This window comes from Pleurodeles waltl, chromosome 10 (assembly GCF_031143425.1).
Source record: "Pleurodeles waltl isolate 20211129_DDA chromosome 10, aPleWal1.hap1.20221129, whole genome shotgun sequence".
NCBI classification, from domain to species: domain Eukaryota; kingdom Metazoa; phylum Chordata; class Amphibia; order Caudata; family Salamandridae; genus Pleurodeles; species Pleurodeles waltl.
This window is the reverse complement of record NC_090449.1, coordinates 150,134,605-150,157,978: the sequence shown is the minus strand read 5'-3', so window position 1 is coordinate 150,157,978 and position 23,374 is coordinate 150,134,605. Positions and strand designations below refer to the sequence as shown.

General features: G+C 43.2%; 1 protein-coding gene across 2 annotated transcripts in view; it reads right to left on the bottom strand.

The window, feature by feature from the left end:
- Positions 1-12,944, bottom strand: part of NT5M (5',3'-nucleotidase, mitochondrial) — an 80,723-nt gene extending 67,779 nt beyond the window's left edge. The window contains exons 1-2 of one of the 2 annotated variants that reach the window (XM_069210064.1): positions 12,883-12,944; positions 11,977-12,238 (exon numbers count right to left, since the gene is read on the bottom strand). In XM_069210064.1, the coding sequence (XP_069066165.1) occupies positions 11,977-12,204 (228 nt within the window). In that variant the 5' untranslated portion in view covers positions 12,205-12,238; positions 12,883-12,944. Of the gene's footprint in view, positions 1-11,976 lie in introns of both variants that reach the window. The other variant, XM_069210063.1, reaches the window with a different exon arrangement.
- Between the last annotated feature and the right edge of the window lie 10,430 nt (positions 12,945-23,374).

The window sequence follows — 23,374 nt, the reverse complement described above, 5'->3', positions numbered from 1 at the left end:
AATGCAGGTGAGTGCCTGCCCAAAAAGTGAGGCACAGCTTTCAATAATAAAACCAGTCCAAACAGCTGGGAGATTGTGAAAGCTCGCTACTCTCCAGGTGCTGACACAGTGATCTAGGTTCTGCTAAATAAGGTGAGCCTTGAGTTTGTGGAAGCTGCCCAGCTCGGCTGGGTGCGGCTTGCATCTTGGAAGCATGCCCCTGAAACTTTAACCAGCTCTGCACTCCATTCAGAGAACTGACAAGAGCAGTAGTACGCTGAAGACACCCAAGATAAGTTAAGCATTCAACAAAGCCTAAAAAGTTCCAAACCATTAAGAAAGGCATTCTCCAGTGCAGGACCAAGCATGATGTCAGGGCGTGAAAAGATACCGATACCGCACCCGTTCTCTGAAATGAAGAAGAAATTCAGATCTCGATCAACGTCAAACAGTGTGAAGGCTACCCTAGCAAGGGAAACTCGCTACTAAAATCTCCTATGGCACATATGTTTGAGAGATCAAGAAAAGTTCCACAAAAATGTCACTTTCTAAAAGATCCAGCTAGGGCCATTTTCTCCACACCAAGTGCCTAAATCTCTCTCCCTGATCCAATCTCACCAACGAAAAGTAACCAAAGTCCATTGCAAACATCCAATCTAAATTCAGACTCCCAGGAGGGCCCCTTTGACTCCTTGCTGAAGAATGAGTTTGATGAAAACAAAGAGACACTTGAGGTCCGTTCAGTGACTTGGAACTCCTTACACTCAGGTCCATGTTGCTTCGACCCCCTTTGGAACAAAAGTCACCACAAATACCCAAGTGGTTGCAATTAACAAATGGTGTCCCTCTCCCTATCAAAGTTACTGTGCACAAAAGAAATGGGCAAAGGAGTTCGACCATGAGCTGTGCCCCTCCTTAGGAACCTGACCTCCCCTCCCCCGAATCTACACTTAGGACTCCTCACAAAAGTAGGCACCACAAGAGAAGTTATGGGGAGGCTGTCTCTTAGATACAAGGTGCCCTCATTGCTTCCTCAAAAAATGCAAATACCCTTAGGGAAGAAACTCGGATACACTTCCCCACACACTGCCCCCACTATTACAACTAATCCAGGCGCAATTTGGGATTTTCTGCTAAGAACATCCCAGCTGACCCTATGTGCCCTAACGTACCACTCCAACAAAATGGATGCACAAATAGACCTAGTGAACTTAATGGCCAACTCAGTCTCCGGAATCGACCAGAAACTGGCAGAGTAAAACAACCTCATCTCTAGCGCACAAACATATGCGGCTGCGACCAGTATGGACTGCACTTCCCCGGTGGTCGATAAACTTGTAAAAATCCTGGAGGTCCTGGCTTCTTTTATAGAAGATCTAAAAACAAACTTTAAATATCAAGGGGACATTAACAAATTGCAAACTTACACGCTAAATGCTCATTCACTGTTCAGCAATAAAGACTAAAAAAGGATCAAAGAGCCCCTGAAAGATGATACGTTCCAACTAATAGCACCGCAACAGGACGACACACCAGTCTTAGGAATCAAAAGCCACTGCTTGGAGAATCTTAGCGAATCTCATATTTCACATCAAGAACCATTAGTGCCCTTAATATGGAAGAGAACTAGGAAGAAGTTATGCAAAGCAAGGAACAAAAAGAAAGCAAGTCTGACCCTGGTTTCCAGTGGAAGCACATCAAATTTGGGCAACAACGACTTCTCTACTGCGCAACGTACAGTAAACTGTAGTGAGTCCCCGCAAAAAAAGATCAAACTTTTTCCATTTTCAGAAGTACCGCCTACGGGTCGACACAGCTTAGTACCCCCATCACTGGTGCGGTTCCAACTAGTCACTCTCTACGCATAGATCCAAGTACTCCTACGACACCTGCTTCCCGAGATAGGGAACAGAGGGCAACGCTTTCCATACAACAGGTGTTTTCCACAAATACTATACTTAGCCCTGAGCCCTCAACATGTAACATAGCAGCAGACACACTGAGCCAGTAATATGACCAGACTGATGCCAGTCCCAGGTCTACACAGGGTACAAGTTATTCTCCCTGCTTTAGGGTTGCAATTCAAACTGAAAAGAGAGGTGCTTGTAGAGCCAGGCAATCGGCTGTCGACCTTCCTTCAGTTTCTGGCTACCCGGACAAAACAATCTTTACTCCACTATATCGGTTGAGAGGGCAGCGTGACAGCCTCAACAGAGGTAATATCTTGAACCTATTACAAGCAATACTCTCTCTTGACAAGATTACTACAGCTGAAACAGACTCAATCGGATTTCTGGCTTCTCTGGTGGCTACAAACCAAGAATCCACACTTGTGTTCTGAACAGACAGCCTACCAGCAAAACCGGTCCTTCAGGAAAAGGAACGCTTCCTGGCATGGGGCATTAAAATTACCATGCCTCCCCTTCTGGCCTATCCAATGCCATTTACCTCATCAACAGGCTTTCCAAGCAATAGAAATCAAGAGCCATCCAAACAGGCTTATTCGATCCTTAAGAATCTTGCAGGGAATTTCTCTAAAACAACATCTTCAGTTAGTGATGACAGAATGAAGCTAAATATAGGCTGGCTCGCAGCTGCCCTGCATGGTAACACCAGTTTTTGACATAGGAAAGCCTGCAACAATAATAAACATAATAATTTTCAAACTTTAATTTGTTCAGGAAACATCTACTCTTTGAATATTAATGGTGAACAGACCAAAAGACAGGGGAAAAAACGCTCTGTCCTTCTGAAAGGCAGCCACCTAATCTGCCTGCAAGAAACATGGTCTCTTGAACCTTTTGCTGTAGACCAGTGGTTCTCAACCTTTTGATTTCTGTGGGCCCCCACTTTAACATTAATGGAACATAGGGACCCCCACTGAATCATCATTGGAATCCGGGGACCCCCGCCTGAGTCATTACTGGAAGCTGGGGACCTAATCTGTCAATATTTGTTAATATTTTTTTATTTTCTAGGCTCTCGCGAACCCCCTGAGAAGTCTTTGCGGACCCCCAGGGGCCCCCGGACCACAGGTTGGGAACCACTGCTGTAGACAGCTTTGCAGGCTTCTTTAGTCCTGCAACTGAATCCAAGAAATTAGGATGCCCAAAAGGGGGCTTGCCAACATTTATTTCGGTAGTCCTGAAGATCCATGGCAAACAGGTGCTATCAGAGAATGAAAATATCCTAATAACTTAAATTATGCACTGGCACCAAGGAAGCAACAATCCACATTTTCCAATAAAACGTTACGTGCATCCAACTATAGGAACCAGCATTATGACTGTATCCAATCTCTCAAATATTCTACTTGCCGTTTTGCAAGATCAACCACCTCCTGATATTTTAGTCACAGGAGATTATACAGCAGTCACTCTCTCCTTACTGCGCTTAATTACCTCTTACACTATTGTTAAAACAACCTATAGTGATCATGGGCAACAGCAAATAATCATGAAAGAAGCTGGCATCAATGGGTATTTTGTCTCACCTTTTAAAAGCAATACAGCTTTTGTATACGGACACATGGACAAGGGTGAGAATCAGAGACTGTTTCACATCGTCCAAGAAAATATACACATCCAAGGGTCTAAAACAAGGCTGTGTCCTAGCCCCATTCTTGTTTAACCTTTTCATGAATGATCTATATCCCGCCCTTGAGGTAGTACATTTTTTCGCCCCGAAACTTGGGGCCTAGCCCATCTCAAATTTACTTTATGTGGATGATGTGATCACGCTCAGCCAAACTAAAATTGGCCTTCAACATTTAATTGCTAAATTAGCTTTATCTTCTTCAGCTAGTGGGATGATAAAAAAACTTGAAGAAAACAAAGGTAATGGAAGTTAGTAGCCAGAATAAGAAAAAACACAAATAGTTTCTACATGGTGAACAACTGGAACAGGTGAGAACCTACTATTACTTAGGGGTACTCTTTGATGACAGGGGTACCTTTCATCAGTATAGGAGTGAACTGCTCTGGAAAGGCAACACTTTAACGCTCACTTTTCGTACCATACAACATGCCCTGGCAGGTCCAAGTCTTTTACCCCTTTTGAAAGTAATATCGGCAAAACGCATCCCTACCATCTCCTACAAAAGTGGAGCTCTTCGTGGGCGAGATGGTTCAGTTTTAAATCTAATCTTAAGTAAAACTTTTAGATCACCTTTTTATCTTCCCCCAAATGCCTCACTTGCACAAATAAGGCCTGAATTTCTCTTATCGAACCAGTCAATATCAAGGATGGGGGCCTACGTGAAAACATGGAGAAAAGTCAGGGATACCACGGAAAGCCAACTCTGCCAACCTCTCTGGCAGTAAATTCAAACAAGTGAAACAGACCCAGCCCGCCTTTACCAGGCCTTATGCATTTGTGGCATCTGGGAAACCTGCTCATCACGTAACACTTTTAAAGACCTGGTTAACGGCATGGTGAAAAAATAATCTCTGCTAACAGGCAAAGCAATCCAATCCTCGAGGTCACACCACTGGATGAGTATAAACGGCTACAAGTTTTTAAAACTTCAACTCTACTTGGAGACAGGGTAGTCCAGTCACGTAAAAACTGACTTTATGCGCTACCGTTTTGGCGCCCTTCCTGGGGATTTTGATGGACCATGGGAAAAGTCTGAGCCTAAGGGTCATTACAGATTGTGTTCATCTGGGCAAGAAAGCATTTTTCATATTACCTGTATCTGTCCTCGTTTACTCCTAGAAAGAAGACAACTGCTGAAAGCCATTTTTAATCTCAACGTATTCAGATTTGTTTGAAGGCAAAAACTGTAAGCCTAAACATGACAGGCTCTACCCTAAACTGCTGTAAACAAACTTTTTAAGGCTGGCAGGGAAAAAGCTGCCTGCTACTATTGCGCCACAGTGATTAAAACTGCCTCTTCAGCACGTTCTTGCACTTTTGCACACCACAATAATACGTACTCTGTTTAAGAATCCTTTTGTCTGTAGATGGTCAGTTTAAATGTAAACTAAATGTGCTTTTATGCGTTTTTCTCTATTCGTTAAAGTTTTAATTTATATGTTTTGCACGTGTCATGAGCATGATTGTGTCTATAAAGTTCTCAAGGTATTGGAAATACTTTTAGTTAGCGTGTTAAATGATCTTAGACTTGGCTTTCCTAATATCTATTTTTTATTATGAACTAGTGTTAAAAGTTTTAATTAACTTGCCGATAAGTCTCTAACTACTGCTGCTCACACAAAAATGAGGATAAAATGGATAAAACCATTATGTATCATATTAAGTATAAGACAATGCCATTTTGCACTGAGAATATGTACGTCTGATACTACAACTCGTGTTGTGAATCATAACCAAAATTTCTGCAATCAGTGTGTCACCTACGGGCAGAGCCCTGAAATAGGATTAGTGAACTGTTTAAGTAAATGCAGTTTACTGAAGACGTACCTAAGGTTTTTAATGTGTTTTAGCCTACGGTTGTAATGGAATGTTTGCGCAAATTGATGTTTTAATGTGTGTTTCTCCATGGATGTTGTCTTTTTTTATCTGAGCTGACAATAAAGTAAAGCAAAGCAAAGGCTTACACCCAACTGGCACAGTTAATTTACTTGTAAGTCCCTAGTAAGGGGGTACTACATGTCCCTAGGGCCTGTAAATCAAATGATACTAGTGAGTCTCCAGCACTTATTGTGCCATTAACTTAAGTAGCCTTTTCAAAACATGTCTCAGGCTTGCCACTGCAGGCTGTGTGTGCAGTTCTAAGCTGCCTGTTCGACTTGGCAAAATAAACCTTTTACCAACCTAAACCTTCCTTTTTAAAATTAATGTCACGCTTATGGTAGGTCCTAAACAGTGCATAGGGCAGGGTGTGTTGTATTTAAAAAGTTAGACATTTACTTTTAACTTTTACATCTCCAGCTAGCAAAAGATCTCTCTGATTTGTTTTCTACTATTGCAAGGCCTATCTCTCCCACTGGATAACATTGGGTTATTTAATTACATTTAATAAGTGATACATTTTGTGTGGCAGCATGGAGGAGTGTCATGTTTGGTGTGTGAGGAATTGTAATGTAAAACCTTCCTTAATAGCAAAGTAAGATTTTAATTCACAATTCTGAAAATGTCACTTTTAAATAGTTCACAAAAGAAACAAGAGGCAACACTGTACAATACTTGAAATGAATTATTATTCACAATGAGAAGGCAAAACCAATTACCTCCCCCTGGCATCAATTCAGAACATCTATCTAGAATTTGTTTGTTTTTTTTAATTGTAGAAAATTTGTCGCACACAAGCAATTAAAGTTATTTACACTTGAGTGCAGCAAGTCGAGGAGCGTTTCTTCTTCTCTCTACTTGGTAAAGTAACATAGAGGTTACGTTTCTATCAGCAGCAGGCGTGTATTTTTTAATTGTTTTGCTTTCCAGGCTGGATTATTATTACCATTTTAGTTGTTATGATTTGTGGCAAGTGACATTTGTTTGCAATTTAGTTTTTCATATAGCTTGTTTTGAAATGCTGTCTCAACGCTCTTTGGCTGTAATCTATTTTATCATTGTGTCTTTGCTGTTGGATTTGTGGTTAATGGAATTTGCATGAAACTGGTGACGCTTTAGCAAGCTTGTTTTAAATTGGTGTTTTCTATTGAGTTTACATTGTTGAATTCTTTTGAAAACATACTCATTTGGCTATAGTATTAGTATTAAGTTGTAATGTGTAAAAGTGAGGCCTTCCATTTTCCTTCATAGAATCGAGAGACCCCTGCTTTGGTGGTAAGCTATTCACAAGATGGCAGTGCCTACTGATCAGGTATTTAGAATGGAATGTGTTATGGGCATAGTGATGAGATCTGTTGACACTCTTTCTTGTAGTAGTGTATGTGATTTTCGTTTTTGGTTAACAGATGTGCTCCAGTATTCTGTGTCCTGAAGAGAACCCTTGAATCCAGTGGGTTCAAAACGCATCAGCCCTAGGGAGCATTGATGAGCGCTATCGAAGAAGATGAGGCCTTCAGGGAGAATTCAAAGTATTGACTTGTAATGTACATCATTCCTGATTGAGCTATCACAAAGACTGATAATCAGCGCCTCTGTGATATTTTGCTCTTTAAAGGGGAGCCAAAAAAATGATTGTGAATGAGTTATGTTCAGATTTCCCCTTTTTTTCAAATTGATGCAGAACCTGAATTTTATTTGTTATTGTAATGTGATGTGCTATTGTTTTTTGAATTTGTATTATTATCATGTTTTTGATGTAAGTGATGTTTGTGTAGTGCCAATTCTTTACATGAGGTAATTGTTAATTTCTGTTTTTGTTTTCCTGTGAGCGACTAATGTTCTTCAATTAAAAATTTGTTTTTCTAGATAAATATTATGAATTGATGCCAGTGAAAGGTAACTGGTTTTGCCTTTTCTTTGTGAATAATAATTATTTTCAAGTATTTTACAGTGTTTTCTCTTGTTTCTTTTGTGCATTTTGACTGGCCTAACCTGGCTATTTATAGGCCATACCCCTTTTCTATTAATTTACTTTTAAAAAGTTGCCATTTTCTTGTCCTAATCATTTGATATGGGGGGGGGTGCAGAACAGTCATCTCTCACAGTTGCACCAAAAAGATAATGCCTAAGCTCACAAAGAACTTCACACTAGCCTACTGTGACCGCAGACAGACTGGATTGAGGGTCAGGGGCAGAAAATTCCAAACATCTCAGTGGGAGGCAAACTCAAGAAGCTTCTCTCATTGCAAAGCTAGCACCAGGTATAAAAGTAGGACCCTCAGACCCACTTTTCAGATCACTTCTGGACCTGTGGAAGACACAGAACGACTGCTCTGCTGTTGGAAGGAGTGTCCTGCTGCCTATCTGCATGGAGGACTGCCCTGCTGCCTGAGGAATGGAGACAGGAGCTGCTCATTGAACCCAGAACCACCACAGTGACTCCAAGGGCTAGCTGACTGTCCTCTTGGTCCGAGCCACAGGAACATAACAAGCTCCAGTGACCTGCCCTGCATCTGCCCAGCTTCCCAGACTCAACTGGACCTGCCTTTGCCCTGCCTGCTGGAGTGAGTTCTGATCACCAAGTTGTGCCCCCAAGTCATGGAACCTTGGCTGATATCAGAGTGTTCTCCTCCTGGTCCAAATGTGGGCTCCCTCAGAACTGAAACAGCACGTCGCAGGACCTCACATCGCACCTCCTCATAAGAAAAGGTGATATGCAGCACTCTGCATCAAGGTACAATGCTCAGTGGGAGAAACTTGCTGGCTACATTCGCCAGCGCTGTCGCGGTCAGCCTGAACTAGTGACTTTGTCCTGTTCCAGGGTGATCAGATAACTGCATTGGGTGCTTTGCTTTTAGGAGCTGTACTTACTTTAAAACTTTGAAATTGCGCATCTCTGGTTCTACTGATTGGACTTTTGTCATTTTGGTGTCAAATAATGTATTCAAATATACATTATTTTTATAAACTGGTGTGGCATTTTTCTTGTGATTTGTTCATCTTTATTACTGTTTGTGTAAAGCATAAATACTTTACACATTGCCTCTAAGCTAAGCGCTACTACTTTTGTGCCAAGCTACCAGAGGGTTCAGCACAGTTTAATTTAGTAACTGTTTGTTGCTCACCCTGAAAAGGACTGTGGCTGTTGCTTGAGAAGAGCTCACATCCCCTGTGACCAACAAACCAATTTCTCACAATATCCCCTTAGGATGGCTCCTGCAGATATCTGGCATACGGCACTGCTATATGCGTCTAACAATGTGTCATTAAGAGCTGAAAATGTATGTTCCCCCTCTTTAAAAACAGTCCTAGACTTGGTTCGGTATTCATACAGGAGTTTATACTGAAGAGGGGATATTTCATGCCAGAGCTGCCTGTCTTACAATAAGAATATGGAGAAGTACTGGCAGGTTTGATGGTGCAAAAAATACACCTATGCACTTGCCCATGGTTTCCAGGCCACAACCATCTTTGTGAGGTGTAGTAGTACAAGTAGCCAAAAAGGTTCAGTGCTGCTGCAGAGATGATTCAAAAAGCAAGCTAGGAAAGAAGAGGAGGCCATATATTTTTTTCTCTAAACCTGCCACTGATGCTGATAGTGTCGCCAGATTGTTTATATGCAATAGACCTTGCTCCCACAAGCAGTCGAAGTTTGGGTGGTTCAAATACATTTCCTTGCTTTATCTTTAGAGTCAAATAAAACATGTTTTCACATCACATCGTACTTGTATGTAAAACATTTGGGCCACTCAATGTAGGAGTCTGTAGACCTTCCCAATGTCATCAGGAGTCAAGTTGGGTAGTTTGGGATCTTGCGATCCTTTGAAAGAACATACACATCCCACTTGAGCATGTGGTCATATACAGATGATGAGTCATTGCCTTGGTCACCGCCCGCATCATCATCATCAGAGTGATATGGACCATTGTTGTCATCAATGACAGAAGATTACCTGCGTCTTGCTGGTGTTCAGGAGATGGACCAGGAAGTTCAGGTTCAGGTGTGATCCACTGAGAAGGATCGGTGACAGACTCAGAATAGGGAGGACGTGGTGGTGGGGCAAGGACCACAGGTTATACACTGGAACAGAAGGAGAAGGCATATAATGCAGTGGATACTGTTCAGGCAGAGGCATCCTGTCATAAAAACCGAGGTGCGTTTTATGACTCCATGAATTTGCAAGAACTTGAACAACTGGCATCATTGGGAATGATGGTGGTTCCATAACGCAACGCCTCGTCTCACGATGGCACTGGAGATGTAAAGTTTCCTCTTAGTAGAGTCACATCATGTTTAAATTGTATTTATAGGTCCTAATGTTAGCATGTCAAAGAATCTTCTTGCTGACTGTCATTTCTGCTGGAATACACCTGCAGCAGCACATTTGTTGTCATTTATCTAAAAGGTCATCATCATCTCTTTCAAGAAACCTTGATGAAGGTTCTTTTGTGATCCAAATCAGTGAGAAAACCGACAGGAGCAGAGTATCAGACTAGTTGGTAGCGCTGAGGACAAATTTGTCATCGTCGACAATGTTGACCGATGTCACCATCATCAGTGCAATAGTTGGTGGTCGCTCTGCCATCAGGATCACTGATGGTACTTTTGTCATCAACAAGAATGCCAATGACAAAGATGCCTTTGTCGCTGATGGCAAGGTCTCATTTGTCAGCATCTGTCTCTTGGTCGACATCCACAGGATCTTGGTTGTTGTCATGGATGCAGTATTGGTTGACAGTGATGTCTTCAGCAATGGAAAGTATATAGCTTTAGCTGGAGATGACGCTGCTGAAGATTGGTGAGATTTGGATCCATACTGTAGCACAGGGCTTGTCATGTGTACCAGAAGCCTGGTCCTTTCTAAACAGAACCAGAGGGCACCTCAAAAGCAGAAGTTCAAGGATTCACCATAATCCCTGCAGGCAAAAGGATATAATTTACTTTTTCTTGGCTTTGGGCAGGGTTAGCACTTTCAACAGATTCACCACTAAGCAGAGATGTTTTAAGAGCTAAAAGCAGCCCTTTAAGGGTCTAGCATTAATAGCTGTACATAAGGGGCACGTCTTTACTGGATCTCCAGCTTTGCGGAGAAAATGGGAACAATTTGTGTTTCAGAAACCTTTCTAGCTCCACAGGGTTCACAAAGGATGAGCAGACATTTCCTCTTGGGAGACTGCCATGTTGAAGGAAAAAGAGAGGTCTGTGGATCAGCTTCCTAGCCACAGAAGAAGCACAGAACTTACCTTCTACGTGAAATTCTACTGAAGAAATATTTCTGGAGAAGAGCAGAGAGGATTCCCATCCATTCACCAGATGTGCAGCAGAAAACCCGACAGTTGGTGCCTAGAAGGAGAGCTGGAGGTCTGGGTCCATACAGCTGTTAGGCTGGTGTTCAGGTCATAAAATGAGCTGGATTGACTACTTTTGTCTATGTTGTTTTCAATTTGTTCTTAATGTTAGTTGCTATATTGGGATGCTGCTGTGTTAACATTGACCACCAAGGGTTTCCGGCCTGAAGTCAGGGAAATATTCAAGCACGTGACTCTATGAAAGGTCCAATGCTGGAGAACTAGGTATATCTATATACATCGTAGTGTGAGTTCAAGCAATATTTATTGACATATAGCATATTTACTAAAGGCTATGTCACTTAGCTTACAGCCCTTTTGAACACCTTTGTTAAACCAAGCCACTTGGGCCTTCTCCATTCTGACGTACACAGCCTTACTTTTAAGCCTGGCACAGCAAAGTGAGAATTCTCAACTGAGCTCCCTCAGCATCTGGAGAGCTCCTTTGTTGTATCATTTTGAAACTCATTTTGCACTCTCCTGTGAGAAAGCCATACACCTGCTAACACCACTAAAGTTTTGATCTCTTTCACATGTACCCTCCTTCGATTGGCTCTATAAAGAAAATGTATAATTGCTGGGGAAACTTCAGGAGTTAGCATTAAAAGCTCAAGTGCTTGGGGATGTGATCTTTTGTCCCACTGTGCTGCGATACTCACATTTTTGCATAATATTTGTTTAGAAGGTGGCTTGAAGCTGTTTTTTTTTCTACAGCAGAGTTCATAATTACTGGGTCTCGTGGTGTGCTGTGCAAACATCAGCCTGCAGGGTTAACGTTCTTTAAGAGGAGGAGGATTAGGTTTCCAACTTACACGGAATGGAGGGGGACATGGAAAAGAGTGGGTACTTACCAACCAAAGTGAATGTAATAGAGGTTGTCAACCAAGATGGAGCATTGGGACCTGACATTCATATACATGCCTGAAATTGTGGTTGGTACACAGAACGTTTAATAGGGATTGGTGTACACAGATGTGAAATAGAGGTGGCTATACACAAACACTTAACAGTGTTTGATCTATACAAACATAGTTTGGAGTTCGGCATAAACAACAACATAGAAACTAAGCTGGCCTACAAACTGGGCCTATCAAATAGTTTATCACCAGGAATTTAAGCACGGTTTTATGGCTACACAATCAAATGATCAATAAAATATATATATGTACTTACGCAAAGTTCTGGTCTCAACTTCCCATACTGCTCCGACACCCAGAAACCTTTGCGATCCTCCAGGGCAATATAAGGCTCATCTGGATAGCGGGCTCTGAACTTCTTCAGAAATCCACCTTCAAAATCCGCAATCACCCCATCCATGTCCACTAAAACACGCAGTGGCCTCAACCTGGCATCACATGACCCCGTTCTGGACTTGGAGGAGCACCCAACACCCAATGACATAAGGATACCACCCCTTCTCCGCAGAGACAAAAACCTAGAAAGTAAAATCATGACCACCTTAAAAAATAAATATCTACCCTATACATGTACAAATTATATACTTTAGTCCAGCTACAGAGGATTTTTTTATAATGAACATGAAACCCTAATTTTGGTTAGGAGCACCCACACCCAATTAAGCAACAATCATGGGCCATCCAAATTTAAGATCCCTCCCTTACTCCTGTCAACAAAATAATGCGCAAAATTGATAGTCGTCTAAATTTTGCAAGACATGATTTCTGTGACTGGCACTGCCTGACTTGTTTACGATGGCAAACGTTTCAGCGCCGAGGCAATGACTTCCCCCTGATAATGTCCCCCACAAATGCAACAGGGTGCACTGGGGAGGGCACATTTGAATAACAGCTGGCACAAAAATGGATTCTGTATTTTTCTGCAATATGGCTAGACCAAAGGCAAAAGTGTAGTGCCCTCTCCCGCAGCCGCCTGGATCCCCGCCACCCTCCTCCCCTTGCAGTGACTGAACAGTGCTGTGCAAAGGCAGGCTGGTAAATGATTGAAGCCTGTGCTGACACAGGCTCCAACAGGGAGGTGTGCGGGGCCACGGCACTGCGGGCGGGGGCCCTGTGCATGCCCTCTGGCTAACACAGGTCTCTGCAGTGCCGGGTTTCCTACCCCAGCAAAGAGCGCGATAATAAACAACCGCTTGAACCCGGCAGTGTTCTCCGGTGGAGAGTTCCTGCCCCTCCTCTGCCGAGCAGCGGCTGCAGCACCGCCTTTAAAGGGGCAGTCCCCGCCGCTTTAAGCCCAACTTGTATTCCACCACTCGCCGCTGAAACATTTTATTTTAACCAACATATGTTATTTGATTTCCCTTTTAGGTCGTCTCAAAAATCCCAGTAAGGAAATCGATTGCCACATAGACAAATATATTCAGGACATCCCTTTAAATGAGGCTCGTTGCGGTCTATGCAAGGGGCAGGAACGTAAGTAACTTGAACCCTGAATCTCCCACCCCAGTTGCTGTGCCTCCTGTGCCTTTAAAAAGCAAACCGCTGCTCTGTGTTTTCAGATGTCGCTATTTATGATAAAATACGACAGACGAAACCCGCTCAAGGCAATAAACTTTAACGTAACGAAGATATTTTAAGAGTTCATTTTTTTAATTTCGCTGATAACTTCCGGCCCATCTCACAAATGTCCTCCAAATTTGGTAAAGTCACCTATTATCTATTTTGTTTTTACTCTGCTTTCCAAATGTCCAAGCGAAATGGGTAGGGGGTTTAAAAGTTATTAACGAAAACAGTTTTGACGACATGTACACTAGATGACCTTGTTAGAATACACCAATTTTTGCGGTGTGAAATGCTCAGTACGTTTTCATGAAGTTGCAATTGAAATTGACAATCAAGGCTCGAAAGTGACAATCCTTAGAATATCCATACATGCCAACAGACCCGATTCAGAAGAGAGGCTCCCGATTTCTGAAGCCAAAAATAGCTTCAGTTTGGCTGCCTCCGGCCTGTAGTGCCCCCATTTAAATAGAAGGCTAAATTCCTTAACCTATTCATGAACTTGGGTTCAGAAAAACACTGATTTACGGAAAAGGATTTGGGCATCCAAGCCACCTAAACTCATTTGATGGGACAGCATTACATTACTTTTTTTCTCTCCGCCCACCATTATTTGATTTGTAAACTGAATTTATAAACTACACTACAAAAACTTTGCTGCTGCTAGGCCCTGCCCCCATACTCGAGGACATGGTAGTTTATGCCGACACTGAACCAGGGACAGCGGCCATTTAGTCTGTCCAGGGGACCATGTACATAATTAAAAAAACAATTGTAAAAACACAGAAATTCCCTTACAATTTAAAACATACAAATATATTTTAAAATTGCAGTTATGGAGATCCCACCAAAACACTGCTTATGTCTTCACAAGACATAAAAAATTACTTAATTGGTGACTTCACTAGTGAAATCACATATTGCCTCACAATTGTCATCAATGACGACTTCAGTAGAGACGGCAGCGTCATCGTAAACTAGGATACAAGACAAATTCTGTGCCTATGGTGAAAGGCCTCTGAAAGCAGGGGAAAATCTTCAGGGAGTCTGTGCACATAAGTCTAGCATTAGAAACAAATCTTTCAGGACATAGACGCACTAGTAACAATAACATTGCCAAAGGCACACAAGGTTGCTGGAGACGTTTACCCCATGGCCCATCACGTACCCCTAGTGTACAATATAAACGCAGCAGATGCCGCAGTTGAGGCTCACCTTTCTGGAGGGGGCAGGCCACCCTGACTCTTGGGCTTGGCAAAGATGGGGCGGGGCTGTGCGCTCAGAGATCCCATGGCAGAGGGGATCTGGAATCCTTCCTGGAGGTGGGCTGGTGATGTACTGGAGCGTAGTCTGTGTCTGACTGAGACGAGCGGGTTCTGTCTTCCTCTGCTGGAGACGCAGAGTGGAAGGTTCTCCCTTTATAAAGCACCTGTAAGCTCCGCCCGCTGAGCCACACCCCGTCCACCCTCGAAGTAGGTAAAGGAATTCCCGCCTTTTACCAGGATGATGGATGGATGACTAGGTATTTTTTACCCATGATTCTAATTATGTATTGTATGTGCATATGTGTGTGTGTGTATAAATATATATATATATGTGTATGTATGTGTATATGTTGTTTCTGTGCCTGGCATGTTTGTGGATCATTGCATGGCTCCTACTCATCACTCATCACTCTTATGTCATGTCTCTATCAAACTATCCTCCATTCTCACTCGGACTCATCCCAAATCCCCTCGACCACTTTCATCTCCTAAATATCTCTGCCTAAGCTCTTCCCTCCACCTCCACATCTAACTCACCAAACCTCACTCTACCTCTGTGACCTCCCACACAACCCTACTAAATTCTCCTGCATTCATCTCACCCTGCTACTATGCTCTCCCTAACCCTTCCACATCCTCTTTCCCCTCCGCTCCCCTTTTATTCATCTCAAGCCTTTGGATTGAGTAAATGAAGGATAAACTCCCAATTAACACTTCTGGATTTCTTTCCTCCTCCACCCCTCCATTACTCCAGTCAATCTAACTAACAAACTCTCATATCCGCATATCAAATTAACTCATAATAATACTAAAACTGTACTCCTTATTAAATTATACTAATCCATCACTAATTCTTGTTGGGTACCGGAGTAGCGTGCTACTCATCGAAAAGCGCTTCGACGCCTCGTCAGGGGTAGTAAGCGCTATATAAATACGATTACAATTACAATTACTGCACATATCTTGTTAGTAAACCAACAGCTCGTGGCGCACTGAACAGCCTCTGGTAACAAAGGCTCTCGCTGCATTAGTCCCGACTGACTTAGAGATCTTTAGGTGTAACTCTGGCCGCTGAGTCCATTGCTGCCCCAGTGTTTGTCATCTCTTCACTACAGATTGCCGCTATAACCTCCGAAAAGCTGCTCATCTGCGAAACAGCAACTGGACACAGATATACTTTGTGCAACTACGTGCTTTGTGCTGTAACCTGATGCTCACTCAGAGCAAAGGCCACTGGCCTTGTACTTTGCCTGCATTTAGTATGCAGTAAGAAAGTCTAGCTTTGAGATGAGTTGGGCAAACACATTTAGGGGGTTATTCTAACTTTGGAGGAGTCTTAATCCGTCCCAAAAGTGACGGTAAAGTGACGGATATACCACCAGCCGTATTACGAGTTCCATAGGATATAATGGACTCGTAATACGGCTGGTGGTAAATCCGTCACTTTTCCGTCACTTTTGGGACGGATTAACACCTCCTCCAAAGTTAGAATAACCCCCTTAGTGCCTTCAAGCCGGCTACAGTGAATTTCCATCGCCATTATTAATACGATTACTACTGTTTACATATGGATGGACGCACACTTTAGACTTCAATCTTTTTTATTAGTACGCTAACAATAAAACAAGATATGAGCAATAACTCTCATAGAGAGACTATGAAGCAAAAACCAGCAATAGCTGAAAAAATGGCAACTATCCTGCGCCCTCCTTAAAATGTGACAAACTGGTGGAGGGTGCAGGGGGTGTTTGTCATCAACAATGTCTGGTTCTTAAAACATAGAAGTATCCACGAAAAACCAAGTGCACTCTTGTTTGGTTAGTCTCCACCACACAGTATTGAATCCATACTGGAACGCTTGTTTCACAAATTTGTATCTCCACTTTTTCTGCAAATGAATTTGATCATCAGACTTGTTTACATTTTATATTCAGGTAATTAATTTTTTATATTTTTGTTTCTTGATGTTTGTGGAAATCGTGCAATTTCGGGATGCACAAACATTAAGAAACACCCAAAGACCTCAGTATTCAAGAACACCAGGGAGTTTCCAGACATTTCACCTCCTGGACAAACACCAACACAGTCTCAACACCCCTATGTCCTTCATGGTGATTGACATTTTTTTAATGGGGGTGCCCTCCATGCTCCCTGCTCCACCCCCGCCCCCCCATTCTGCCCACCTGCATTTCACAATCTCCAACTGTTCGCTGTTTAGTTAGACGCTGAAGTGCAGGCGACGACATGTTTGTCAGAAAAATAAAGGCGGCATGAATTTTGTTGGCCAATGACAGCAGTAGGGACTTAACATCCTCGCCATTCGAGGTAGGGGAACCCACAACACCTTCAACCTGTATGCTCTTCCTGCATTCCTAGTTATTCAAATTTTCAGTGTGGGCACAGATGACATAAACAGTTTGCGGTAGGACCTCAGTGTCACAGGACTAACAAGGAACGCACATGTACCTCTACTTCCCCCTGAGTTCCTTCAGATCCTTTTTCAATTTCTTCCAGCCTGGATTTCCTCTTCTTTAGAGTGGCTTTCAACATGGAAATGCTGCCTGCCATTTCCTTTGTGACATCTGTTAAGAACTGCAGGAGATCAAAAAGGACAGACACGCCTGAGGTTCCTCTCAGTCCGAGTGATTTTTCTTCCCGAGATGTACGGGATTTAGATTTTTAAAAAATCACACTCATCTCTCACAGGCTTACTTTTATTGAGTTTGAAGGTATCCCTGAATATATCAGGCAGGATGACTTTAGTTACACTGGAATTCAGCTGTGTATCTCCCAATAGCAGAGGGGGGGGCATTCACCCCCCTCTCTACAGTGTTGAGTCTGTATAGCTGGAAGCACCTTCGATGGATGCCCATTCTCTTCAGCTCGAGTCTGTTAATAATATCACCCACACTCTTTCCCGTACCACACTGCCATCACCACTCCTACACTCCATAGGGTCCAGGCCTCTGTCTGGGGACTCAAAATTGCTGCAATTATCCACTAAGTACCCCATGGACGATCATTAGCGTCGAAGACACTCCTTTCCTCCATCTTGACTGTCCCTAGTCAGCAACTACAGTGGTGGCATCATCTTGAGTGGCCACTGCACCTCTGTCTCATCTCGACCTTGCATCTCTGGGAAACACAGATCTCACACCATATCAGTGGCTGCCAGGGTCGGCTTTAGTGCTGGTAGCACCCAGAGTGACAACCTTTTTTGGCCCTCTGCCCCTTCCCCGAATTCCTCCTCAGATTCCCTCACTACTACACAGAAAAAGTGCCCCTCAACGCTCCATAGCCCCTCTCTCACATAAACTTCATCTTCTTTAAAGCACTGGTAAAGTCTGGTTTTACTAATCCACTCAGCTATCCACATAAAATATAGATCTGTTCTTTGTAGCAGGCACACTAACCTTCTGCGCTACTTTATGGCGTCAAAACTGCCACTAGACAAAACTCCAATCTCTCTCTATAGCAGGAACTTTAATCACAAGCGTTATCTTGTCATTTTATTGCTGCCTGAAAGCTGGATGCACAAGGAACTCTGCAGCAGGTGCTTTTAAATCATACGTTATTGCTCACCACAGGGCCGCGCAGCCCTAAAGCTGGCCACCACCAACGGGTCCAGATCACCTCCGCTTTGCACACCCCGACCAGGCACTCTGCAGAACCGCCAGTAGTGGCCTGGGAAAGGAGCCAGGATAGAACTCTATTATAAAGCGCAACATCTCTGAGCAAGGCAGCTCGCACTCCTCGAATCAAACTTTAAAAGGGAAAATAAGTAGAACACTATCATCGATCACTAAGACAAAAACATACAGAGTCACATAAGGGCCACTTAATGGCATAAGGGGTCAATCATAATACAGACACACCTGCTGGTCATATCCGCAATATTATATGCTTTCAGTAAATAACACCACAAATGCCAACAAGCATTTATGTATCCATATTCATGACGTTAGTAATGCCAATGGAGAGGGGATATCATATGTGATTTCACCAGTAATGACACCGATGATGTCACTTGTGGTGCTTTCTGTAATATAATGTGTCAGGGTATAAGCAGTGTATAAGGATAAGGTATGGTAGATTGGTCACATAATTGCCAAATTTCAGTGGTTTTTACGTTTTAACCATAAAGTCTATTGAACTTCAGTTTTTTAAGGGAATTTCTGTGTTGTTCACAATTGTTTTTGTCCTTCTTAAAAATAACTTTTTTAGTGACTCTATCTTTCAAGCTATCTATTTTGATTTATGTGACACAGTCGACAATAGAGGCAATGTTACAGTCGACAATAGAGGCAATTTTGTTTTAGTTTAGACTGCCAATAAAAAAAAATTTTTGGTTTGCTTCTAACTTTGGCGCAGTTTGACGAACCTGCACAAAATGCAGATCAAATAGCAAACTAGTTAAGTCCGCATATCATGTTTTATGAAAACGAGTCCCAGGGAAGATAAATTAAGTGGGAGTTCAAAAAAGTTGTTTTTTAATGTTAACTTCCATAGAAATCTTTGCTATCTGCTGCAGCAAAAACCTCTGAGTAGAATTACACCAAATCTGCTATCAAACCAAAACTTGTCTTAGAGCTGTATTTTTACTTTGTTTGGTGTAAATCCCCTCATTAATTATTGTCAGCCCTACACCTTTGTACATAAGGGCGATCTACTATGTTGTGGACGGTTTGCAAACTCTATGTGCAAACTGTCCATGGACTCCTATTTGAAAATTACACCATCCCATTGGGCAAGAAAGCATTTATCGTCGGTCGTCAAATTGGCGGTTTGGACCAAAATTGACCCAGGGAAGTGGGACCAAGTGGGATCCCTGGGGCCCAAATTGGCCTGGTGTGGGGGGGCGCAAGCCACTTCTTCTTGATAATAAAGCTGGGGCCAAAATACCCCCCTCTCTCTATAAAATGAACCAGGCCCTGGGGTCCCCCTGTCCGAAATAGGCCTGGGGAGGGGGGACGTGTGCCCTGCTCCACCTAAAAATGGCCAAAATCAGCCTGAGAAGAGTGGCCATGCGTGCCCTTTCCCCTTTATTTAAAAGAGTGGCCCTGGGGTGGGGAACGGGGTCCCGGGGCCTAACAAGGCTTGGAGTGGCGGGTCACATGCCCCCCTTTATTTGGATAAGTGGCCACAGTTAGCTAGCTGAAAAGAGTCTGTAACAACGTCCGCTACTTATATTAATTTGAAGGTGGTAGATACATTGTAAATGAAAGTTCTAACTATATCTTTAGAATTTTTAAAGTTTGTGTAGTTTAAACTTGGCTTATATAGGGAAAAATACATTTTCCTATCTATAACTAAACTTCAAAACTTTTTTTCATTGAATTCCAGTGCTTTTTATTTTTTTTAATAAAAAATGTGTTTCAAATCGTACAGCCCAGTATTGTAAGTAGAGAGTTGTTATGTGGAGTGTCATGCAGTACCATGGAGGAGAAAGTTGTAAAGTCCATTGTCATAGAGTGGAGTATATTAGAATGGAATTGAGTTGAGGAGAGTGTAGTAGCGTATCATACAGTGTAGAAAAGCATTATATAGTCTAGTGGCATGGTTTCTTCTATAGTGGAGTCAAATATCGTAGACTGAAGCTGCAAGTTATACTGTGGAATGGCATGTCGAACAGTAGAGTAGGGTGTTGAAGACTGTCATAGGGTGGAGTAGAGTGTTTTAGAACTGAGTAGAGTGACATAGATTGTCACAGAGTGGAGTATTGTCAAGTGGAGTGTTGTAGAGTACAATGGAGGAGAGTGTCATACAGTGTAGTGCTGTGTCATATTGGGGAGTTGCACATCATAGATAGAAGTGGAGTGGTGTGTCGTGGAGTGTCATAAAATGTAGTACAGTCGCGTAGAGTGGATGGGCATAGAGTAAAGTAGAGTGTCATAGAGTGGCATACAGTGTTTTAGAGTGTGGTAGAGTGAAGTTGCACACGGGAGTGGAGTGCCAGACAGTGGAGCAGAGTATAGTATAGTGGCATAGAGTGGTAAAGTGTAGCAGAGTGGAGTACAGTGCAGTGGAGTACACTGGAGTGTGGTAGTGTAGAGTAAAGTGCAGTAGAGTGGAGTGGGCATGTCATACACTTTAGTGGTGTTCGAGTGCAACAGATTGGAGTGACACATAATGCAGTCAGGTAAAGTGTCATGAATTGGAGTACTGTGTTGTTCACTAGAGTGTGGTAGGTTGTACAGTATTGGAAAGTGATGTAGAATACAGTAGAGTGCCAGTCTAGCTGATTTTTGTAGAGTGGAGTGGTGTGCAGAACAGTGCAGTGTTGTAGTTTGTAGTAAAGTGCATTGACATACACCTTTTGACCCTTGAGGACGACTACTGAATCACTACTGGAAGCCGGGGTCCAAAAGCAATTTGTACGATTTAAATTTCAAACATTAAAACAGGAATTCACAAAAAATACACAAACAGGTGCAAACCAAATACTCAAATGACCAAACATCTAATTATTTTAATATGCAAAAATGTAAAGATTTTATTGGGAAGGTTGGAGCTGAATCTCGGCAACTAACTTTTCAATGTTTGGCATTATTTAGGAAAGCTGAATCCTCAGGTCAGATTTTAAATTTTCCAAGCAATTTCAGATTTTTATTTTTTAGGTACTTAAGATCCGAGAAAGCTTTTTCACATAAATATGTGGTGAGGAAAGGAAGTAAAACCATAAGGGCCTCTCACCTCTGCATAGCCTCTCTGCCACATGTAATTCATTTGTTTTATAGCACCTCTCATACCAGTGTAGAGTGTTGGAGCACTTTAAATGGGACTACAAGGTGTAGTATTCACATGTCATCCCCATTGGTAGGCATTTGCTTAGTGTGCATCGTCAGGGGAAGCACAAATGCTGGATTTATCACAAAACACAGTGGTTATTGTTGACTTTAAAAATAAGAATGTATTTCTAAGCAAGCAAACCTTTTTTTTTAGCAGCATAAGGAAAATGAAAGACTGGGAAAAAGGAACATAACTTTCTAATTTTTGCCATGCAGTTTGCATGCAGTTCTTTGATGGCAGTTAGTAGCTCATTGTGCTAGATTACAGTTGTAACTTACGAAATGCACAGTAGCAAAATAATCTCTGTGACAAAAGCAGTAATTCACTGTGCTATGCTCATAAAACACAGTTCTTTGCATGATCACGTTCTTTGCAGCAGGCATATTAACCATCTGCACTACCTTAAATGAGTCAAAACTGCCACTAGACAAAAACTCCAATCTCTCTCCAGTAGGTACATTAATCAACATAGTTATCTTGACGCTTTTATTTTCGGCCCAAAGCTGCTGGAATTACAAGGACTTTGCAGTGCTTTTAAAACTGCAACACAAAGAAAGTAATAACTATAAAAACATGCATGTGTTTCTGTAGAAACGCCCCGGCTGGAGTAGTGCCTTCCTGCTGGCCCAGGCCTGCGGACCCCCTAGGAATGTATCACAGACCCCTGGGGGGGCCGCAGGCCATAAGTAGGGAACCGGTGTTTTAGAGTACAATGGAATAGAGTGGTGTAGGGTGGAGTGGCATACAGCAGAATAGAGTGGAGTACTGTGCCAGAGCAGAGTGGAGTAAAGTGGTGTGCAGTGGCATACAAAGAGTGGCGTACAGTTTAGTATAGTGGACTACAGAATCCTAGAGTAGAGTGAAGTAGAGTGTTGTACAGTGACAGATAATATAGTATAGTTTTGAACAGTTGAGTGAAAGGGTATAGAAAGGACTTAAGTGTCAGAGTGTGGCATATAGGCCCTCATTACGAGCCTGGCGGTCTGTGACCGCCAGGCTCGCGGTTGGCGGGAGCACCGCCGACAGCCCGGCGGTGCCCCGCAGGGCATTCTGACCGCGGCGCTTTGGCCGCGGTCAGTGCAGGAAAACCGGCGGTCTCCCGCCGGTTTTCTGCTGCCCGTTGGAATCCTCCAACGCGGCGCAGCTTGCTGCGCCGCCTTGGGGATTCTGACACCCCCTACCGCCATCCTGTTCCTGGCGGTTCGCCCGCCAGGAACAGGATGGCGGTAGGGGGTGTCGCGGGGCCCCTGGGGGCCCCTGCAGTGCCCATGCCAATGGCATGGGCACTGCAGGGGCCCCGTAAGAGGGCCCCGCTTGTATTTCACTGTCTGCATAGCAGACAGTGAAATACGCGACGGGTGCAGTAGCACCCGTCGCACCTTCCCACTCCGCCGGCTCGATTCCGAGCCGGCGTCCTCGTGGGAAGGTTGTTTCCCGCTGGGCTGGCGGGCGGCCTTAAGGCGGCCGCCCGCCCGCCCAGCGGGAAACTCAGAATGCCGGCCGCGGTCTTCAGACCGCGGTGCGGTATTCCTGCGGCGCAACTTTGGCGGGCGGCCTCCGCCGCCCGTCAAAGTTGTAATGAGGGCCATAGTGTAGTAGAGTGTTGTGGAGTGGAGTTGCATAGGGTACAATAGTGTGTGAAACAGTGGAGCTGCGTAGAGTGGATTGTTGTATAGTAGAGTAGGGTACACTGGATTAGGGTACAGTGCAGTGGCATAATTGGAGTGGCATATAATTGAGGAAATTGTTATAAATTGGAATGGCGCCTCAGACAATAGAGTGGAGTCTTGTGTAGTATAGCGTTGGACACTGTCGTAGAGTGAGTAGAGTATTGTATTGTAAAATAGAGAAGCATAGACTGGAGTGGCGTACAGTGGAGTGGCATTGAGTGTAATAGCGTATAGTGTAGTACTGTACAGTAGAGTGGCGTAAAGTGGAATTGCGTTTAGTGTACAGTGGAGTAGCATACCGTGGAGTGGGGTGGAATACCATACAGTGGAGGGACAAAGATTGAAAAAGCGTACATCATAATTGCATAGA